This window comes from Brachyhypopomus gauderio, chromosome 14 (genome assembly GCF_052324685.1).
Source record: "Brachyhypopomus gauderio isolate BG-103 chromosome 14, BGAUD_0.2, whole genome shotgun sequence".
NCBI classification, from domain to species: domain Eukaryota; kingdom Metazoa; phylum Chordata; class Actinopteri; order Gymnotiformes; family Hypopomidae; genus Brachyhypopomus; species Brachyhypopomus gauderio.
In genome coordinates, this window is record NC_135224.1 from 1327501 (window position 1) to 1342500 (window position 15000).

The following is a 15000-nucleotide window of genomic DNA, read 5'->3' on the forward strand; positions in this document are numbered from 1 at the left end:
AACATAGACAGTGCCTCGCAGAATATTAACAACATTATATTACTATTATAATGTAATGTTATAATATTATATTAACAAAGTACTAGTGAGTCTGAATGGATCTGAGTGGGTCTGAGTGGATCTGATTGGGTCTGAGTGGGTCTGATTGGGTCTGAGTGGGTCTGAGTGGATCTGATTGGGTCTGAGTGGGTCTGATTGGGTCTGAGTGGGCAAGAGGAGGTTTGATTGGGCAGGGGGTGGGTGGTTGGGGGTGAGTGAAAGACTCTCAGCATGACCTGATGCTTATAGACACCTAATCACACTGCCAACTGTGGAGGACGGACACACACACACACACACACACACACACACACACACACACACACCCTCCCTTCTATTTGTTTTGCTCTACTGGTCTTGCTTCAAGGTCACAGGACATTTTTAGTCATTTTTAACAAATTGGAGCTTAACATGCCTGACTCAATGGTTTTATCACATAGTACATTTATGATGTGATTTGTCATGCCCATGTTTCCTGTTGCCAGTGGATTCTCAGACAGCCTGATTCAGGACCTCATCTACAGCTACCTGGTGCTACCCCACCGCATCACTGTACCACTAGTGGGCGATGTAGAGCTGACACAGCTCAGGTTCCCCATGCCAAAGGTGACGCGCACACACACACACACACACACACACATACACACACACACACACACACACACACATTCACATACACACACACACATACACACACACACACACACACACACACACATACACACACACACACACACATACACACACATAAACACATACACACACACACATAAACACACACACACACACACACACACACACACACTCGTGTACCTCTGTTCTGAGGTTTTCGGGGGTGTGTTCAGGGAGTACTGAGGATCCACTTCCTGGAGGCGCAGGACCTGGAGGGGAAGGACCGGTTCCTGGGGGGTCTGATCAGAGGGAAGTCCGACCCATACGGGGTCATACAGGTGGCCAACCAGATGTTCCACAGCAGAACCATCAAGGAGTGTCTGAACCCCAAGTGGAACGAGACATACGAGGTCAGTGTGGGCAGAGTGGAGCGATCACAGGTGTAATCTCTGCTCTTCCCTGAATGCTACCATTATGTGTGTGTGTGTGTGTGTGTGTGTGTGTGTGTGTGTGTGTGCGTGTCTGTGCGTGCATGTCTGTGCATGCGTGTCCGTGTGTGTGTGTGTGTGCGTGTGCGTCTGTGTGTGTGTCTGTGTGTGTGTCTGCGTGCGTGTCTGTGCGTGCGTGTCCGTGTGTGTGTGCGTGCGTGTCTGTGCGTGTCCGTGCGTGTGTGTGTGTGTGTGTGTGTGTGTGTGTGTGTTTCCAGGCCATTGTATATGAACATTCCGGACAGCATCTGGAGATTGAGCTCTTTGATGAAGACCCAGATAAAGACGACTTCTTGGGCAGGTACGAGGTCCAGCTCTTTGTTTGTGTGTGTGTGTGTGTGTGTGTGTTCCTGTGTTTCTCTCTGTTAGTAACTGTGTCCTTTTGTAACGTCCTCACAGGATTGCATTTCCAAAACCACACGCAAACTTAATCACAGCCATAACAAACTGTCCACACTGATCCATTACAAGACCTGTGGGGTGCTGCCTTTCTGTGGAGTGTAGTATGTTTGTTTGTTTTGCAGTGAAGAGCAATTGCAGTATGTGGTGTGCGAATATAGGTGTGTGAATGAGTTTAGGTGTGTGTGTGAGTTTGGGTGTATGAGTTTTTGGTGTGTGTTTGAGCTTCAAGATGTCACATTTACGTTTTACATTTACGGCATTTAGCAGACGCTCTTATCCAGAGCGACTTACAAAAGTGCTAAGTGTTTAGTCAGAATATGCATCTCTATCTAAACCCTGAAGGGGTTTTCAGGTTTGCCTTATCAGGATTAATTAGTGGAAGCTCATTGAAAGAATTCCAAGAGTGTGCAAAGAAGTAATCAGAGCAAAGAAAGAAGAAACTAGTTTTGAAGAAACTAGAATATTTCAGTTATTTCACCTTTTTTTTTTGTTAAGTACATAACTCCACATGTGTTCATTCATAGTTTTGATGCCTTCAGTGAATCTACAATGTAAATAGTCATGAAAATAAAGAAAACACATTGAATGAGAAGGTGTGTCCAAACTTTTGGCCTGTACTGTGTTATATATGTTGCATATGTTTTATGTTATATTATGAATGTTATGTATATATTATGTAAAATATGTTATATATGTCTCTTTGTTATGTATGGTATGTGTAACACTGGGGAGGCAGGCAAGACGAGGCGGGTGCGTCGTGTCAACATACACAACTTTTATTTGACATATAACGTTGGTGCGAATAGCGCCCTGCAACACATAACAACACATGAACGAATCGTGGCATTAAGCTTGAAACAAAGGCGAGCACGGGACATTGCGCGAACGCTCATTAAATAGACAAACTACACAAGCCCCAAGTGATCACAAGACGAGCCACAGGTGAGACTGATGAACACGCTCACAACCGCTCCCACGGAAATACATACACGGACATAACCAGACGCAGACTACATAAACACACCCCGAAAAGGAGGGGTCTGGAGCTGTTCCGTGACAGCGGTCTCGAGAGCAGCGGTCTCCAACTGTCACGTTGTGGGGGGGTCCCCCTACCGGTCACCCCCGGTTACAGCGGCAGCGGTCCTGTTTTTGGTCACGTGATGTTCGTTCCTCAGGTGGGCGGGACCCGTGATCCGTCTCACCTGAGGGTCGTTTGTTCGTCTATATACGTCTTGTCTTTGTACCAATTGACTGCTGGTTATTATTTCCTTCATTTGGAACAATGCATGGGTTTTTGGTTTGCACACTTTCTATTAACCCATCTGTGCATTTAGAACACACACAAACACACACACACCAGTGATTACTAGGGGGCTGTGGATCACACATGCCCAGAGCGGTGGGCAGCCCTAGCCCGGCGCCCGGGGAGCAGTTGGGGTTAGGTGACTTGCTCAAGGGCACCTCAGTCATGGCCTCTGGTCTGGGAATCAAACCCACGACCCTCCGGTCACAAAACCAGTTCCCTACCACCAGGCCATGATTGCCCCAAAAATTCCAGGCCTAAGAAGGCCTGACTCTCAGTCTCCGCTCTAATTAATCCCAAAGGTGTTCTATCAGGTTGAGGTCAGGACTCTGTGCAGGCCAGTCAAGTTCATCCACACCATGTTTTTTTGGACTTTGTTTTTTTTTTGGAAGAGGAAGGGGCCAGCTCCAAACTGTTCACACAAAGTTGGGAGCATGGAATTGTCCAAAATGTCTTGGTATGCTGAAGCATTCAGAGTTTCTTTGACTGGAACTAAGGGGCCAAGCCCAGCTCCTGAAAAACAACCCCACACCATAATCCCCCCCTCCACCAAACTTTACACTTGGCACAATGCAGTCAGACAAGTACCGTTCTTCTGGCAACCACCAAACCCAGACTCGTCCATCAGACTGCCAGATGGAGAAGCGCAATTTGTCACTCTAGAGTAGCGGTCACCAACCACCGGTCATTTGGTACAGAAAATAATAGATATTTTATTGACGATCAGAGTCTGAATATGTTATTTTGAGAAAAAAAAAGGGATTTTCTTCCCAATTACATAAATCGGTGCATATGGTGAGTCGTATCATTTTATTTCGTCGTATTTACCCCCCACATTTTCAAGGCCGGTCCATGAAAATATTGTCTGACGTAACCGGTCTGTGGTGCAAAAAAGGTTGATGTGACGGGCAGGGTGAGCAACTCAAAAAGGAAGCGATCACGCCAAGTCTCAGGGAAAGAGGATGGTTTAAAAGCGGAGGACAAATTCGATTGCGGTGAAAAAATCACAATTGACAAAATATGGCACATTTACTTTTTTTTTTTCCCCCATCTAACATCAGTATGTGACCTCATAAATGCGCTTCTGGAAAAATGGTCAAAAATCCCCATAAACACACTCCTAAACCTTGTAGACAACCTTCCCAGAAGAGTTGAATCTGTTCTAGCTGCAAAGGGTGGACCAACGTCATATTGAACCTTATGGATTATGAATGGGATGTTACTTAAACTCATATGTGAGTCAAGGAAAGAGAGAAAAAACTTTAGGCAATATAGCGTGATATGTATGTTATATATTGTATGTATGTTGTATGTATGTTATGTATGTTAATTATGTAAGTAAGTATAATTGATTGTATATTATGTATGCCTAATTGATTGACTGCAGTTTAATGAGTTTTAACGGCAGGGTGGAGATGGTAAACCTGGTCTTGTTTTTTCTTTACAGTCTGTTAATTGACCTGAATAAACTTCACAAGGAACAGAAGGTTGATGAGGTAATTACTGGCAAGCCTGACTTCCTTCACTACCTCACTTCCTTCACTACCTCACTCCCTTCACTACCTCACTTCCTTCACTACCTCACTACCTCACTCCCTTCAGTACCTCACTCCATTCGCTACCTCACTCCCTTCGCTACCTCACTCCCTTCAGTACCTCACTCCCTTCGCTACCTCACTCCCTTCGCTACCTCACTCCATTCAGTACCTCACTCCCTTCACTACTTCACTCCCTTCAGTACCTCACTCCATTCACTACCTCACTCCCTTCACTACCTCACACCCTTCACTACTTCACTCCCTTCAGTACCTCACTCCCTTCACTACCTCACTCCCTTCAGTACCTCACTCCATTCGCTACCTCACTCCCTTCGCTACCTCACTCCCTTCGCTACCTCACTCCATTCAGTACCTCACTCCCTTCACTACTTCACTCCCTTCAGTACCTCACTCCATTCACTACCTCACTCCCTTCACTACCTCACTCCCTTCACTACCTCACTCCATTCAGTACTTCACTCCCTTCAGTACTTCACTCCATTCACTACCTCACTCCCTTCAGTACCTCACTCCCTTCAGTACCTCACTCCCTTCACTACCTCACACCCTTCAGTACCTCACTACCTTCAGTACCTCACTACCTTCACTACCTCACTTCCTTCACTACCTCACTCCATTCACTACCTCAACCCATTCTCTACCTCAGTCCCTCCACTACCTCACTCCCTTCAGTACCTCACTCCCTTCAGTACCTCACTCTATTCGCTACCTCACTCCCTTCAGTACCTCACTCCATTCACTACCTCACTCCCTTCAGTACCTCACTCCCTTCAGTACCTCACTCCATTCACTACCTCACTCCCTTCACTACCTCACTCCCTTCACTACCTCACTCTCTTCACTACCTCACTCCATTCACTACCTCACTCCCTTCAGTACCTCACTCCATTCACTACCTCACTCCCTTCAGTACCTCACTCCATTCACTACCTCACTCCCTTCACTACCTCACTCCATTCACTACCTCACCCCATTCACTACCTCACTCCCTTCAGTACCTCACTCCCTTCAGTACCTCACTCCCTTCACTACCTCACACCCTTCAGTACCTCACTACCTTCAGTACCTCACTACCTTCACTACCTCACTTCCTTCACTACCTCACTCCATTCACTACCTCAACCCATTCTCTACCTCAGTCCCTCCACTACCTCACTCCCTTCAGTACCTCACTCCCTTCAGTACCTCACTCTATTCGCTACCTCACTCCCTTCAGTACCTCACTCCATTCACTACCTCACTCCCTTCAGTACCTCACTCCCTTCAGTACCTCACTCCATTCACTACCTCACTCCCTTCACTACCTCACTCCCTTCACTACCTCACTCCATTCACTACCTCACTCCCTTCAGTACCTCACTCCATTCACTACCTCACTCCCTTCAGTACCTCACTCCCTTCACTACCTCACTCCCTTCACTACCTCACTCCATTCACTACCTCACCCCATTCACTACCTCACTCCCTTCAGTACCTCACTCCCTTCAGTACCTCACTATTCGCTACCTCACTCCATTCACTACCTCACTCCCTTCACTACCTCACTCCCTTCAGTACCTCACTCCCTTCACTACTTCACTCCCTTCAGTACCTCACTCCATTCACTACCTCACTCCCTTCAGTACCTCACTCCCTTCACTACCTCACACCCTTCAGTACCTCACTCCATTCATTACCTCACTACCTTCAGTACCTCACTTCCTTCAGTACCTCACTTCCTTCACTACCTCAGTCCCTCCACTACCTCACTCCCTTCAGTACCTCACTCACTTCACTACCTCACTCCCTTCAGTACCTCACTCCATTCACTACCTCACTCCCTTCACTACCTCACCCCATTCACTACCTCACCCCATTCACTACCTCACTCCCTTCAGTACCTCACTCCCTTCACTACCTCACTCCATTCACTACCTCACTCCCTTCACTACTGTGTACTGTGTGGGTTGTTGCAGTGGTTCGAGCTTGAGGAAGTGGCGAGTGGGAAACTTCACCTTAGACTGGACTGGCTCCGCCCACTACCACACGCTGGGAGACTAGAACAGGTACACACACACACACACAACACACACACACACACACACGTACACATACACAGAGATCCAAATGCCCCAGAAACGAAGAACAAATGTTAGTACAAGAACCACCATCACCCCAATACTAACAACAACAACAACATCTAAACAACAACAACCTTTCACTGACAGTTGCTTTTCCCCATTTTCATTTCCTATCATTTCTCTTTCCTCCCTCCCTTTACTTCCCTCCCCCCTCCCTCCCCCTCTCTCTCCTTCCCTCTCTCCCTCCCTACCTCCCTCACTCTCTCTTTCCCTCCTTACCTCCCTCTCTCCCTACCTCCCCCCCCCCCTCTCTCTCTCTCTCGCTCTCTCTCAGGCATTAAGGAGCACCAGGACCAATCTCTCTCTCTCTTCTGCGCTGCTCGTTGTTCATCTTGACTCAGCACAGAATCTTCCAGTAAATGTGAGTGTCGCTGTCTGTACACACTATACACAACACACACACACACACACACACACACTATACACAACACAACACCACACACACACACACAACACACACACACACACACACACACACTCTCACCCAACAGCTTTCAACACACACACACACACACACTCTCACCCAACAGCTTTCAACGCACACACACTCACACACACACACACACACACACACACACACACACACACACACACTCATATCCCCACTACGATTACCAATTCCTCTTTTTGTATCATAGAAAAATGCCCTCTAATAATAATAATAATAATAATAATAATAATAATAATTATTATTATTATTATTATTATTATTATATTGTAATAATCCTTGTGTTTTCTCTCACATATGTTCTCAAAAGAGTGAGCAGCTTAACTTCAACCCTGACGGCTCCAGACACAAAGGCCTGCTAAAGGTACCATGGAAATGCATACTAATAAAACCAGCTAGGGATCATTTAGGCCACGCCTCCAGCCCCAACACCCACCATCACCCGCCCACCATCACCCTCCCACCATCACCCTCCCACCATCACCCACCCACCATCACCCTCCCACCATCACCCTCCCACCAACACCCTCCCACCATCACCCGCCCACCATCACCCTCCCACCATCACCCTCCCACCATCACCCTCCCACCAACACCCTCCCACCATCACCCGCCCACCATCACCCGCCCACCATCACCCTCCCACCATCACCCTCCCACCAACACCCTCCCACCATCACCCTCCCACCATCACCCACCCACCATCACCCTCCCACCATCACCCGCCCACCATCACCCTCCCACCAACACCCTCCCACCAACACCCGCCCACCATCACCCTCCCACCATCACCCTCCCACCATCACCCTCCCACCATCACCCGCCCACCATCACCCGCCCACCATCACCCTCCCACCAAAACCCTCCCACCAACACCCGCCCACCATCACCCTCCCACCAACACCCTCCCACCAACACCCTCCCACCATCACCCTCCCACCAACACCCGCCCACCATCACCCTCCCACCAACACCCTCCCACCATCACCCTCCCACCATCACCCTCCCACCATCACCCTCCCACCAACACCCGCCCACCATCACCCTCCCACCAACACCCTCCCACCATCACCCTCCCACCATCACCCGCCCACCATCACCCTCCCACCACATCACCCTCCCACCATCACCCTCCCACCATCACCCTCCCACCATCACCCTCCCACCAACACCCTCCCACCTTCACCCTCCCACCAACACCCTCCCACCATCACCCTCCCACCATCACCCTCCCACCATCACCCTCCCACCAACACCCTCCCACCAACACCCTCCCACCAACACCCTCCCACCATCACCCTCCCACCAACACCCTCCCACCATCACCCTCCCACCAACACCCGCCCACCAACACCCGCCCACCATCACCCGCCCACCATCACCCGCCCACCAACACCCGCCCACCAACACCCTCCCACCATCACCCGCCCACCATCACCCTCCCACCAACACCCTCCCACCATCACCCGCCCACCATCACCCGCCCACCATCACCCGCCCACCATCACCCTCCCACCATCACCCGCCCACCAACACCCTCCCACCATCACCCGCCCACCAACACCCGCCCACCATCACCCTCCCACCAACACCCTCCCACCAACACCCTCCCACCATCACCCTCCCACCATCACCCTCCCACCATCACCCTCCCACCAACACCCGCCCACCATCACCCTCCCACCATCACCCTTATTTTCTTTGATTGTTCTTATTTATTTATTGTTGTGCTCATTATTTCCTCCGTGTCTTGCTCTACACTTTAAACGGGGAATGCGTATGGAGGATCTATTCCGAGTTGTGTGACTACAACTTTAACTCAGCGTAGCCGGTGGCTTATGTGTTCACCTGTTCACCTGTTCTCTCTCTGCATTGTTCAGTTCCCTGTGACTCAACATGACTCAGTGAGTTTCTCTTCTCTGTCTGTTGTCTGTTACAAGTGTGCGATCGGTGATATCCATTGCCGTTTGTCAGTCTGTGGTTCTGGTCAGTGTATCGCAGAGTAAGTATTAGCTTCTCCACTATAGCTGTCGTGGCTGCTATGTTGGTCTCCGTGTTCGCGGCTGTAATGCTGGCCTCCGGTCTTGTTGAGGACGTCCAGCTAGTTTACTCTTTGGGAGAACTTTACTATTTGCGGTTTGCACTTCAGCTGGATTCCACTACATACGGCACGTGTCTCTCCGCTGGTATTGCTCGTCGGCCTCGCTACATCCATCGTGGACACAGACATCATGTTCTATTCCACCAATCATCTGTCTCCAGCATTCCTGTTATCTTCAGCTCAGTCCGACTGAGCTGGGCGTAGCTGTCATATTTAACAGCAAAATTACTATGCGTGTAATTGCGATACAGGAAACAGCATACTTTGAATGCATGGCTGTTACTGGTTATAACTCATCTGTATTTCTTTTAGTCTGCTGTCCCCCTAATAGCTCAGTCTCTGACTTTTAAATTGAATTTGGTGACGTTCTTACCACTGTTAGTCCCTTATCAAATTCACTGGTAATCCTGGGAGACTTCAACATCCACATCGACTCCGTTTCATCTGGTTCCACTGGCTTCTTCTCATTGTTAAATTGCAGGCAGGCGTCTTGTGCGTTTATAAGGGAATAAGGTTTAACTGTTCATCACCAGGCCTACATGGATCACTTGACCAAAGATAATGATGCCTTAAACACAGACCGTACTCTTTATTACACATCTGCTATAAATAACACTGGTTCAGACCCCAAGCAACTATGCAAAATTGTCAATAATCTTCTGTGTCCCCCTTTGTCTTCTCAAGCTCCTACACCTGATCTATGTAATGCATTTCTTAATTTCTTCAATGACAAGGTCTCAGTTATCTATCAGAACCTGTTGAAATATCAATCACATAATTCCTCTTTCATTATTTCCTCCCCAGCTACTGTCTTGCCCTCTCTGTGATTTCCACATTCACTTTAGTTAACCCTGATCACATAACTAGACTCCTCACCAGCTTAAAGCCCACCACCTCTATTCTAGATCCTGTTCCTACATTTCTACTCAAACAGGCTGTTTCTTCATTGTCTCCCTCTGTCGTCTTGTTAATCTCTCTCTTATCTCTGGCCATGTTCCACTAGATCTAAAGATTTCTGCCGTTACTCCTGTTATCAAAAAACAGAATATGGACAACGCAGTTCTAAATAACCATAGCTACTTCTGTACATGTCTTCCAATTCAATTCAATTCAATTCAATACAGCTTTATTAGCATGACTGTATAGGGTACAGTGTTGCCAAAGCATTACAACGATAACAATGACAATAACATTGACAAAGAACAAATAACAATAATAATTAGTGGTGGGCCATTAACGGCGTTAACGGCGGTCGTTAATTTGATACTCTTATCGGGCGATATAAAAATTATCGCCGTTAATCTATTCTTATAGTTGGGCTGGAAACTGGGTCAAAATGGGTAAGCAAACTATGATGACTTTCAACTTGATAGTTTAGCTCGGCTGTTTTCCTAACCAAATTGCACAGTAGGGGCGAGAACGAGTTTTCAAACCTGTGAATTACAAATCGTACGTGTTTTTACATGGATGCAACCACGAAGTCGCCAGGTTTGCTTCATGGAAAATTCATTTTTAGGAACGTAAAGTGTTACCGGAGCGGAGCTCGGAGCGGTCGTTTTCTGCATGGTCCTAGCGCTAGATTCGTCGCTATTTAAATATTTCTTTTTAACCGTTAAAACTGCAGAGGACCAAAACCGGCTTTTGAAAAAGTCCCCCCCAAATTACGTCCATGAGGTTAAATGTACTAAATGTTGGCTTACATTTCAAATATCATGTTTAGCTGAATAAACATGTTATCAACCCCTTTTAATGTACAGTAGGCTATGTAGGCTTACAAATTCATGTTTAACTGAATAAACCGTTGAACACGAGTAGCCTACATTTTATTGAGCATGTTTTTTTCTTCAAGTATCAAAGTAGAACAGCTTCCTCAAGCAGTCATTGATGCATTTTGGAAACAGGAGATGAGCCCCTGGTCTAATGCACCCTCTGTATTAAGAAACCATTTTAGTCATTATTTGGGTAGCACACATATGAGCCATTTTAATATAGATTAATCTAGATTAATTTCAAGATTTCAGTGAGATTAATCTAGATTAAAAAAAATTAATCTATGCCCACCCCTAATAATAATATATCATAACATTTAGGGAAAGTTATCATTTCAATTATTTACATTCACATTCTGAAGCTGAAGGGGGTGGGGGGGGGGGGGGGGGTTGTTTCCCACTGTCTATCAGGCTGTGACATGTAGTTACATATTTAGCAGCGAGGGGGGCGCTTCCATCAATCTGATATTTTTCAGTCTGGTTTCCATGCTCGGCACAGCACTGAGACGCTCACGTTTATGTGTTAAATGACCTTCTCTCCTCTGATAATGCTTCTCATCTTTTACTCCTTGATCTCACTACTGTCTTCTGAATTTCAGGGTTTCATGATCTTGGTTTCTCAGGTATATTTCTTGGTTTATGTCTTAATTATCAGACAGACATCAGTTTCTTCGCTTGGGTAACTGTAAATCAGACTCCCAGGGTGTTCCCCAAGGCTCTGTGTTAGGACCACTGCATTTTACTCTCTCTCTCCTCCCCTCCCCTCCTCCCCTCTCTCTCCTCCTCTCTCTCTCCGTCTCTCATAATCTCTCATACATATTCAAGGTTCATTTAAAAACTCACTTATTCACTCAACATTTCCACCCAACTTCTCCACTTGAGGTCCATTTGATGGGGTTTCTTTGTTGGTTGTTTTTGTTATTTTTTTGTTTATTCTACTTGTTTGTAAAGTGTCCTTGGGGATTTTGAAAGGCTATATAAGTGAAAATTATTATTATTATTATAATTATTGAAATGAAATGAAATGTGCCATATTTTGTCAATTGTGATTTTTACACCCCAATCGAAATTTGTCCTCCGCTTTTAACCCATCTGTGCAGTCAGAACACACACACACACACACACACACTCTCTAGTGATTACTAGGGGGCTGTGGATCACACATGCCCAGAGCGGTGGGCAGCCCTAGCCCGGCGCCCGGGGAGCAGTTGGGGTTAGGTGCCTTGCTCAAGGGCACCTCAGTCATGGCCTGTCTGGGAATCGAACCCACGACCGGTCACAAGACCAGTTCCCTAATCGCCAGGCCATGACTGCCCCTGTTTATTATGCCCCTTATTACTATTATTACTATTATTATTATATGTGTTATTAGTTATATGTGTGATCAGTTATATCTGTGATCAGTTATATCTGTGAACACAGATTCTGTCTGTGTGGCTCCATGTTTACTGTTATGTGTTGTTTTGCAGTCTGGACGGAAAGTAAACAATGACATGAACCCCTACGTGCAGCTCACAGTGGGCCAGAAGACCTACGACAGCAAGGTCAGGATGGGACGCACTAACATCACACCAACACTGTGTCAGTGCTGAACATCACACCAACACTGTTTCAGTGCTGAACATCACACTAACACTGTAATAGTACTGAACATCTCAAAACACTGTAACAGTACTGAACCTCCCTGTAACACTGTAGCAATCCTGCAATATGACAGCAACACTAACAGTACTGGAATATTACACCGACACTGTAACGGTCCTGGAACATCACAGTAACACTGTAACAGTTCTGAAGTTTAAAGGAAAACTTACACTACTGATTTCAGGTGCGCTACAGGACATGTAACCCCTTGTGGGAAGAAGCATTCCACTTCCTGGTTCATGACCCCCGTATTCAGGAGCTTCAGGTGGAGGTATGACAGCAGACACACACACACACACACACACACACACACACACGCGCGCGCACACACACACACACACACACACACACACACACACACACACATTCACATACACACACGCACACACGCGCACACGCACACCCATACGCACACGCACGCACGTGCACACACACGCACGCGCACACACACACACACACATATACACACATACACACACACACACACACACACACACACACACACACACACACACACACACACACACATAAAGATCCACTCTGCATGTGCACTATACACATTATGAATTCAATGTTACCATATTTTTTTTCGGACTATAAGGGGCACTTAAAATCCATAAATTTTCTCAAAAATCATCAGTGCACCTTATAATCCACTGCACGTTATGTGTTTACTGTGTTTACTGACCTCGAACCGATTTTATGTAGTACACTGCGCTCAAAAATCTGTCAATGTTTTAGTACGAGTTTGGTAAGCCGCACCGCTGGATGGATTGTTGGAGCACTACGGCTATCGTAGTCAGGAGCCTTGTGGAGTAATAGATACTGTGCTTCAACATAATATGGTGTGTGTACAAGGACCCCAAAATGGCACCTGTTAAGAGGCATGATTGAATGACAGAGGGTGAACACACATCCACCAGGACAGAGGTAATGCCGGGAGAGCTACGGGGCAGTCATGGTCTGGTGGTTAGGGAACTGGTCTTGTGACCGGAGGGTCCCGGGTTCGATTCCCAGACCTGAGGCCATAACTGAGGTGCCCTTGATCAAGGCCCTTAACCCTCAATTGCTCACTTGAATAAAAAATGAGATAAAAATGTAAGTCGCTCTGGATAAGGGCGTCTGCCAAATGCCATAAAATGTAAAATGTAAAAAAGTTACGCCAGTATCTGTCAATGGACCGTGGATGTCTGGACTAAACATATTTCTGAACACAAAGGAGTCTGTACCACACACTGGGAGTCTCTCATACTCATAGTAGCACACCGTGGAGAGAAACAGCTGTGAGCAGACTGCACCATCATGCATTCATTTTGTATGTGAATTCACTGCTTCATTTGTTAAATACAAATTCACACCTTTTGTTTTTTTCTGAAAACACAAGTTAATGGAATAGATATTTTAATGTTTCAGGGTTCCCAGCATCTCCATGTTCACTATAATGACTGAACTTCATTGTGGTCTATATATTTATATACATATATTACAATGAAGTATATATATTTATGATGTGTACATTTATTAATATATATTTGAAGTAAAAAGAAATGTAGTTTTACATGGATCACGTACCTGTTTTCAATTCAGGTTTTGTTGTTTTAAAATGTGTCGTGTTTTTGCATCGTAACACTTCAGATGGTGTACGAGTATTTCAATGTGGCAAGATTTCCTCTCCATGTAAAACTCTGATTTATAAAATCAGGCTATTTCTACTGGGACCCCCCCCCCCCCCCACACACACACACACATATTTACATGAAATAAGTAAAAAAATGGACACACAGAAGAGGTGTGAAGTGTGTCTATGTGTGTTCATATTAGTCAAAATATGATGACTGTTCCAGGTAAAGGATGACAAACACAAGTGCATGCTGGGAAGTGTACAGGTGGCGTTGACAGCTCTGCTGGCAGAAGAGGACATGATACTGACTCAGGAGTTTGACCTGAACAACTCCGGGCCCAACAGCACACTCCAACTCAAGATGGTGCTCAGGGTTAGTGCACCTGTGTATATTCAAGATCATAACAACGATTAGAATAACTACAGAATAACTGTAGAATAACTATAGAGTAACTATAGAATAGCATAACTAGAGTAACCATAGAATAACTAGAACACTGTATAATAACTACAGAATAACTGTAGAATAACTATAGAATAACTGGAATAACTAGAATATCTATAGAATAACTAGAAAACTGTAAAATAACTAGAATACCTATAGAATAACTATAATATAACTAGGATAACTGTGGAATAACTAGAATAACTACAGAATAACTAGAATAATTAGAATAAGTATAGCATAACTAGAGTATAGAATAACTAAAATAGAATAACTGTCGATACAATAACAGTAGAATAACTATAGCATAACTGGAATAACTGTTGAATAACTATAGTCAAATGTATGTGTGTGTGTGTGTGTGTGTGTGTGTGTGTGTGTGTGTGTAGATTCTTTGTCTGGATAAGGACTCCGCCTCCATCCAGCCCTCTGCAGTGCAGATCCGGCGC

At 45.9% G+C, this 15000-nt stretch overlaps 1 protein-coding gene across 1 annotated transcript in view; it reads left to right on the forward strand.

Moving 5' to 3' along the window:
- esyt2b (extended synaptotagmin-like protein 2b) overlaps positions 1-15000 on the forward strand; it is a 38967-nt gene that overhangs the window by 19333 nt on the left and 4634 nt on the right. The window contains exons 9-19 of the mRNA XM_076972240.1: positions 525-645; positions 885-1061; positions 1358-1440; positions 4292-4340; positions 6359-6448; positions 6798-6884; positions 7282-7335; positions 12311-12385; positions 12670-12756; positions 14330-14479; positions 14941-15000. The exon at positions 14941-15000 is cut by the window's right edge and continues 308 nt beyond it. Coding sequence (XP_076828355.1) covers positions 525-645; positions 885-1061; positions 1358-1440; positions 4292-4340; positions 6359-6448; positions 6798-6884; positions 7282-7335; positions 12311-12385; positions 12670-12756; positions 14330-14479; positions 14941-15000 — 1033 coding nt within the window. The remainder of the gene's footprint in view (positions 1-524; positions 646-884; positions 1062-1357; positions 1441-4291; positions 4341-6358; positions 6449-6797; positions 6885-7281; positions 7336-12310; positions 12386-12669; positions 12757-14329; positions 14480-14940) is intronic.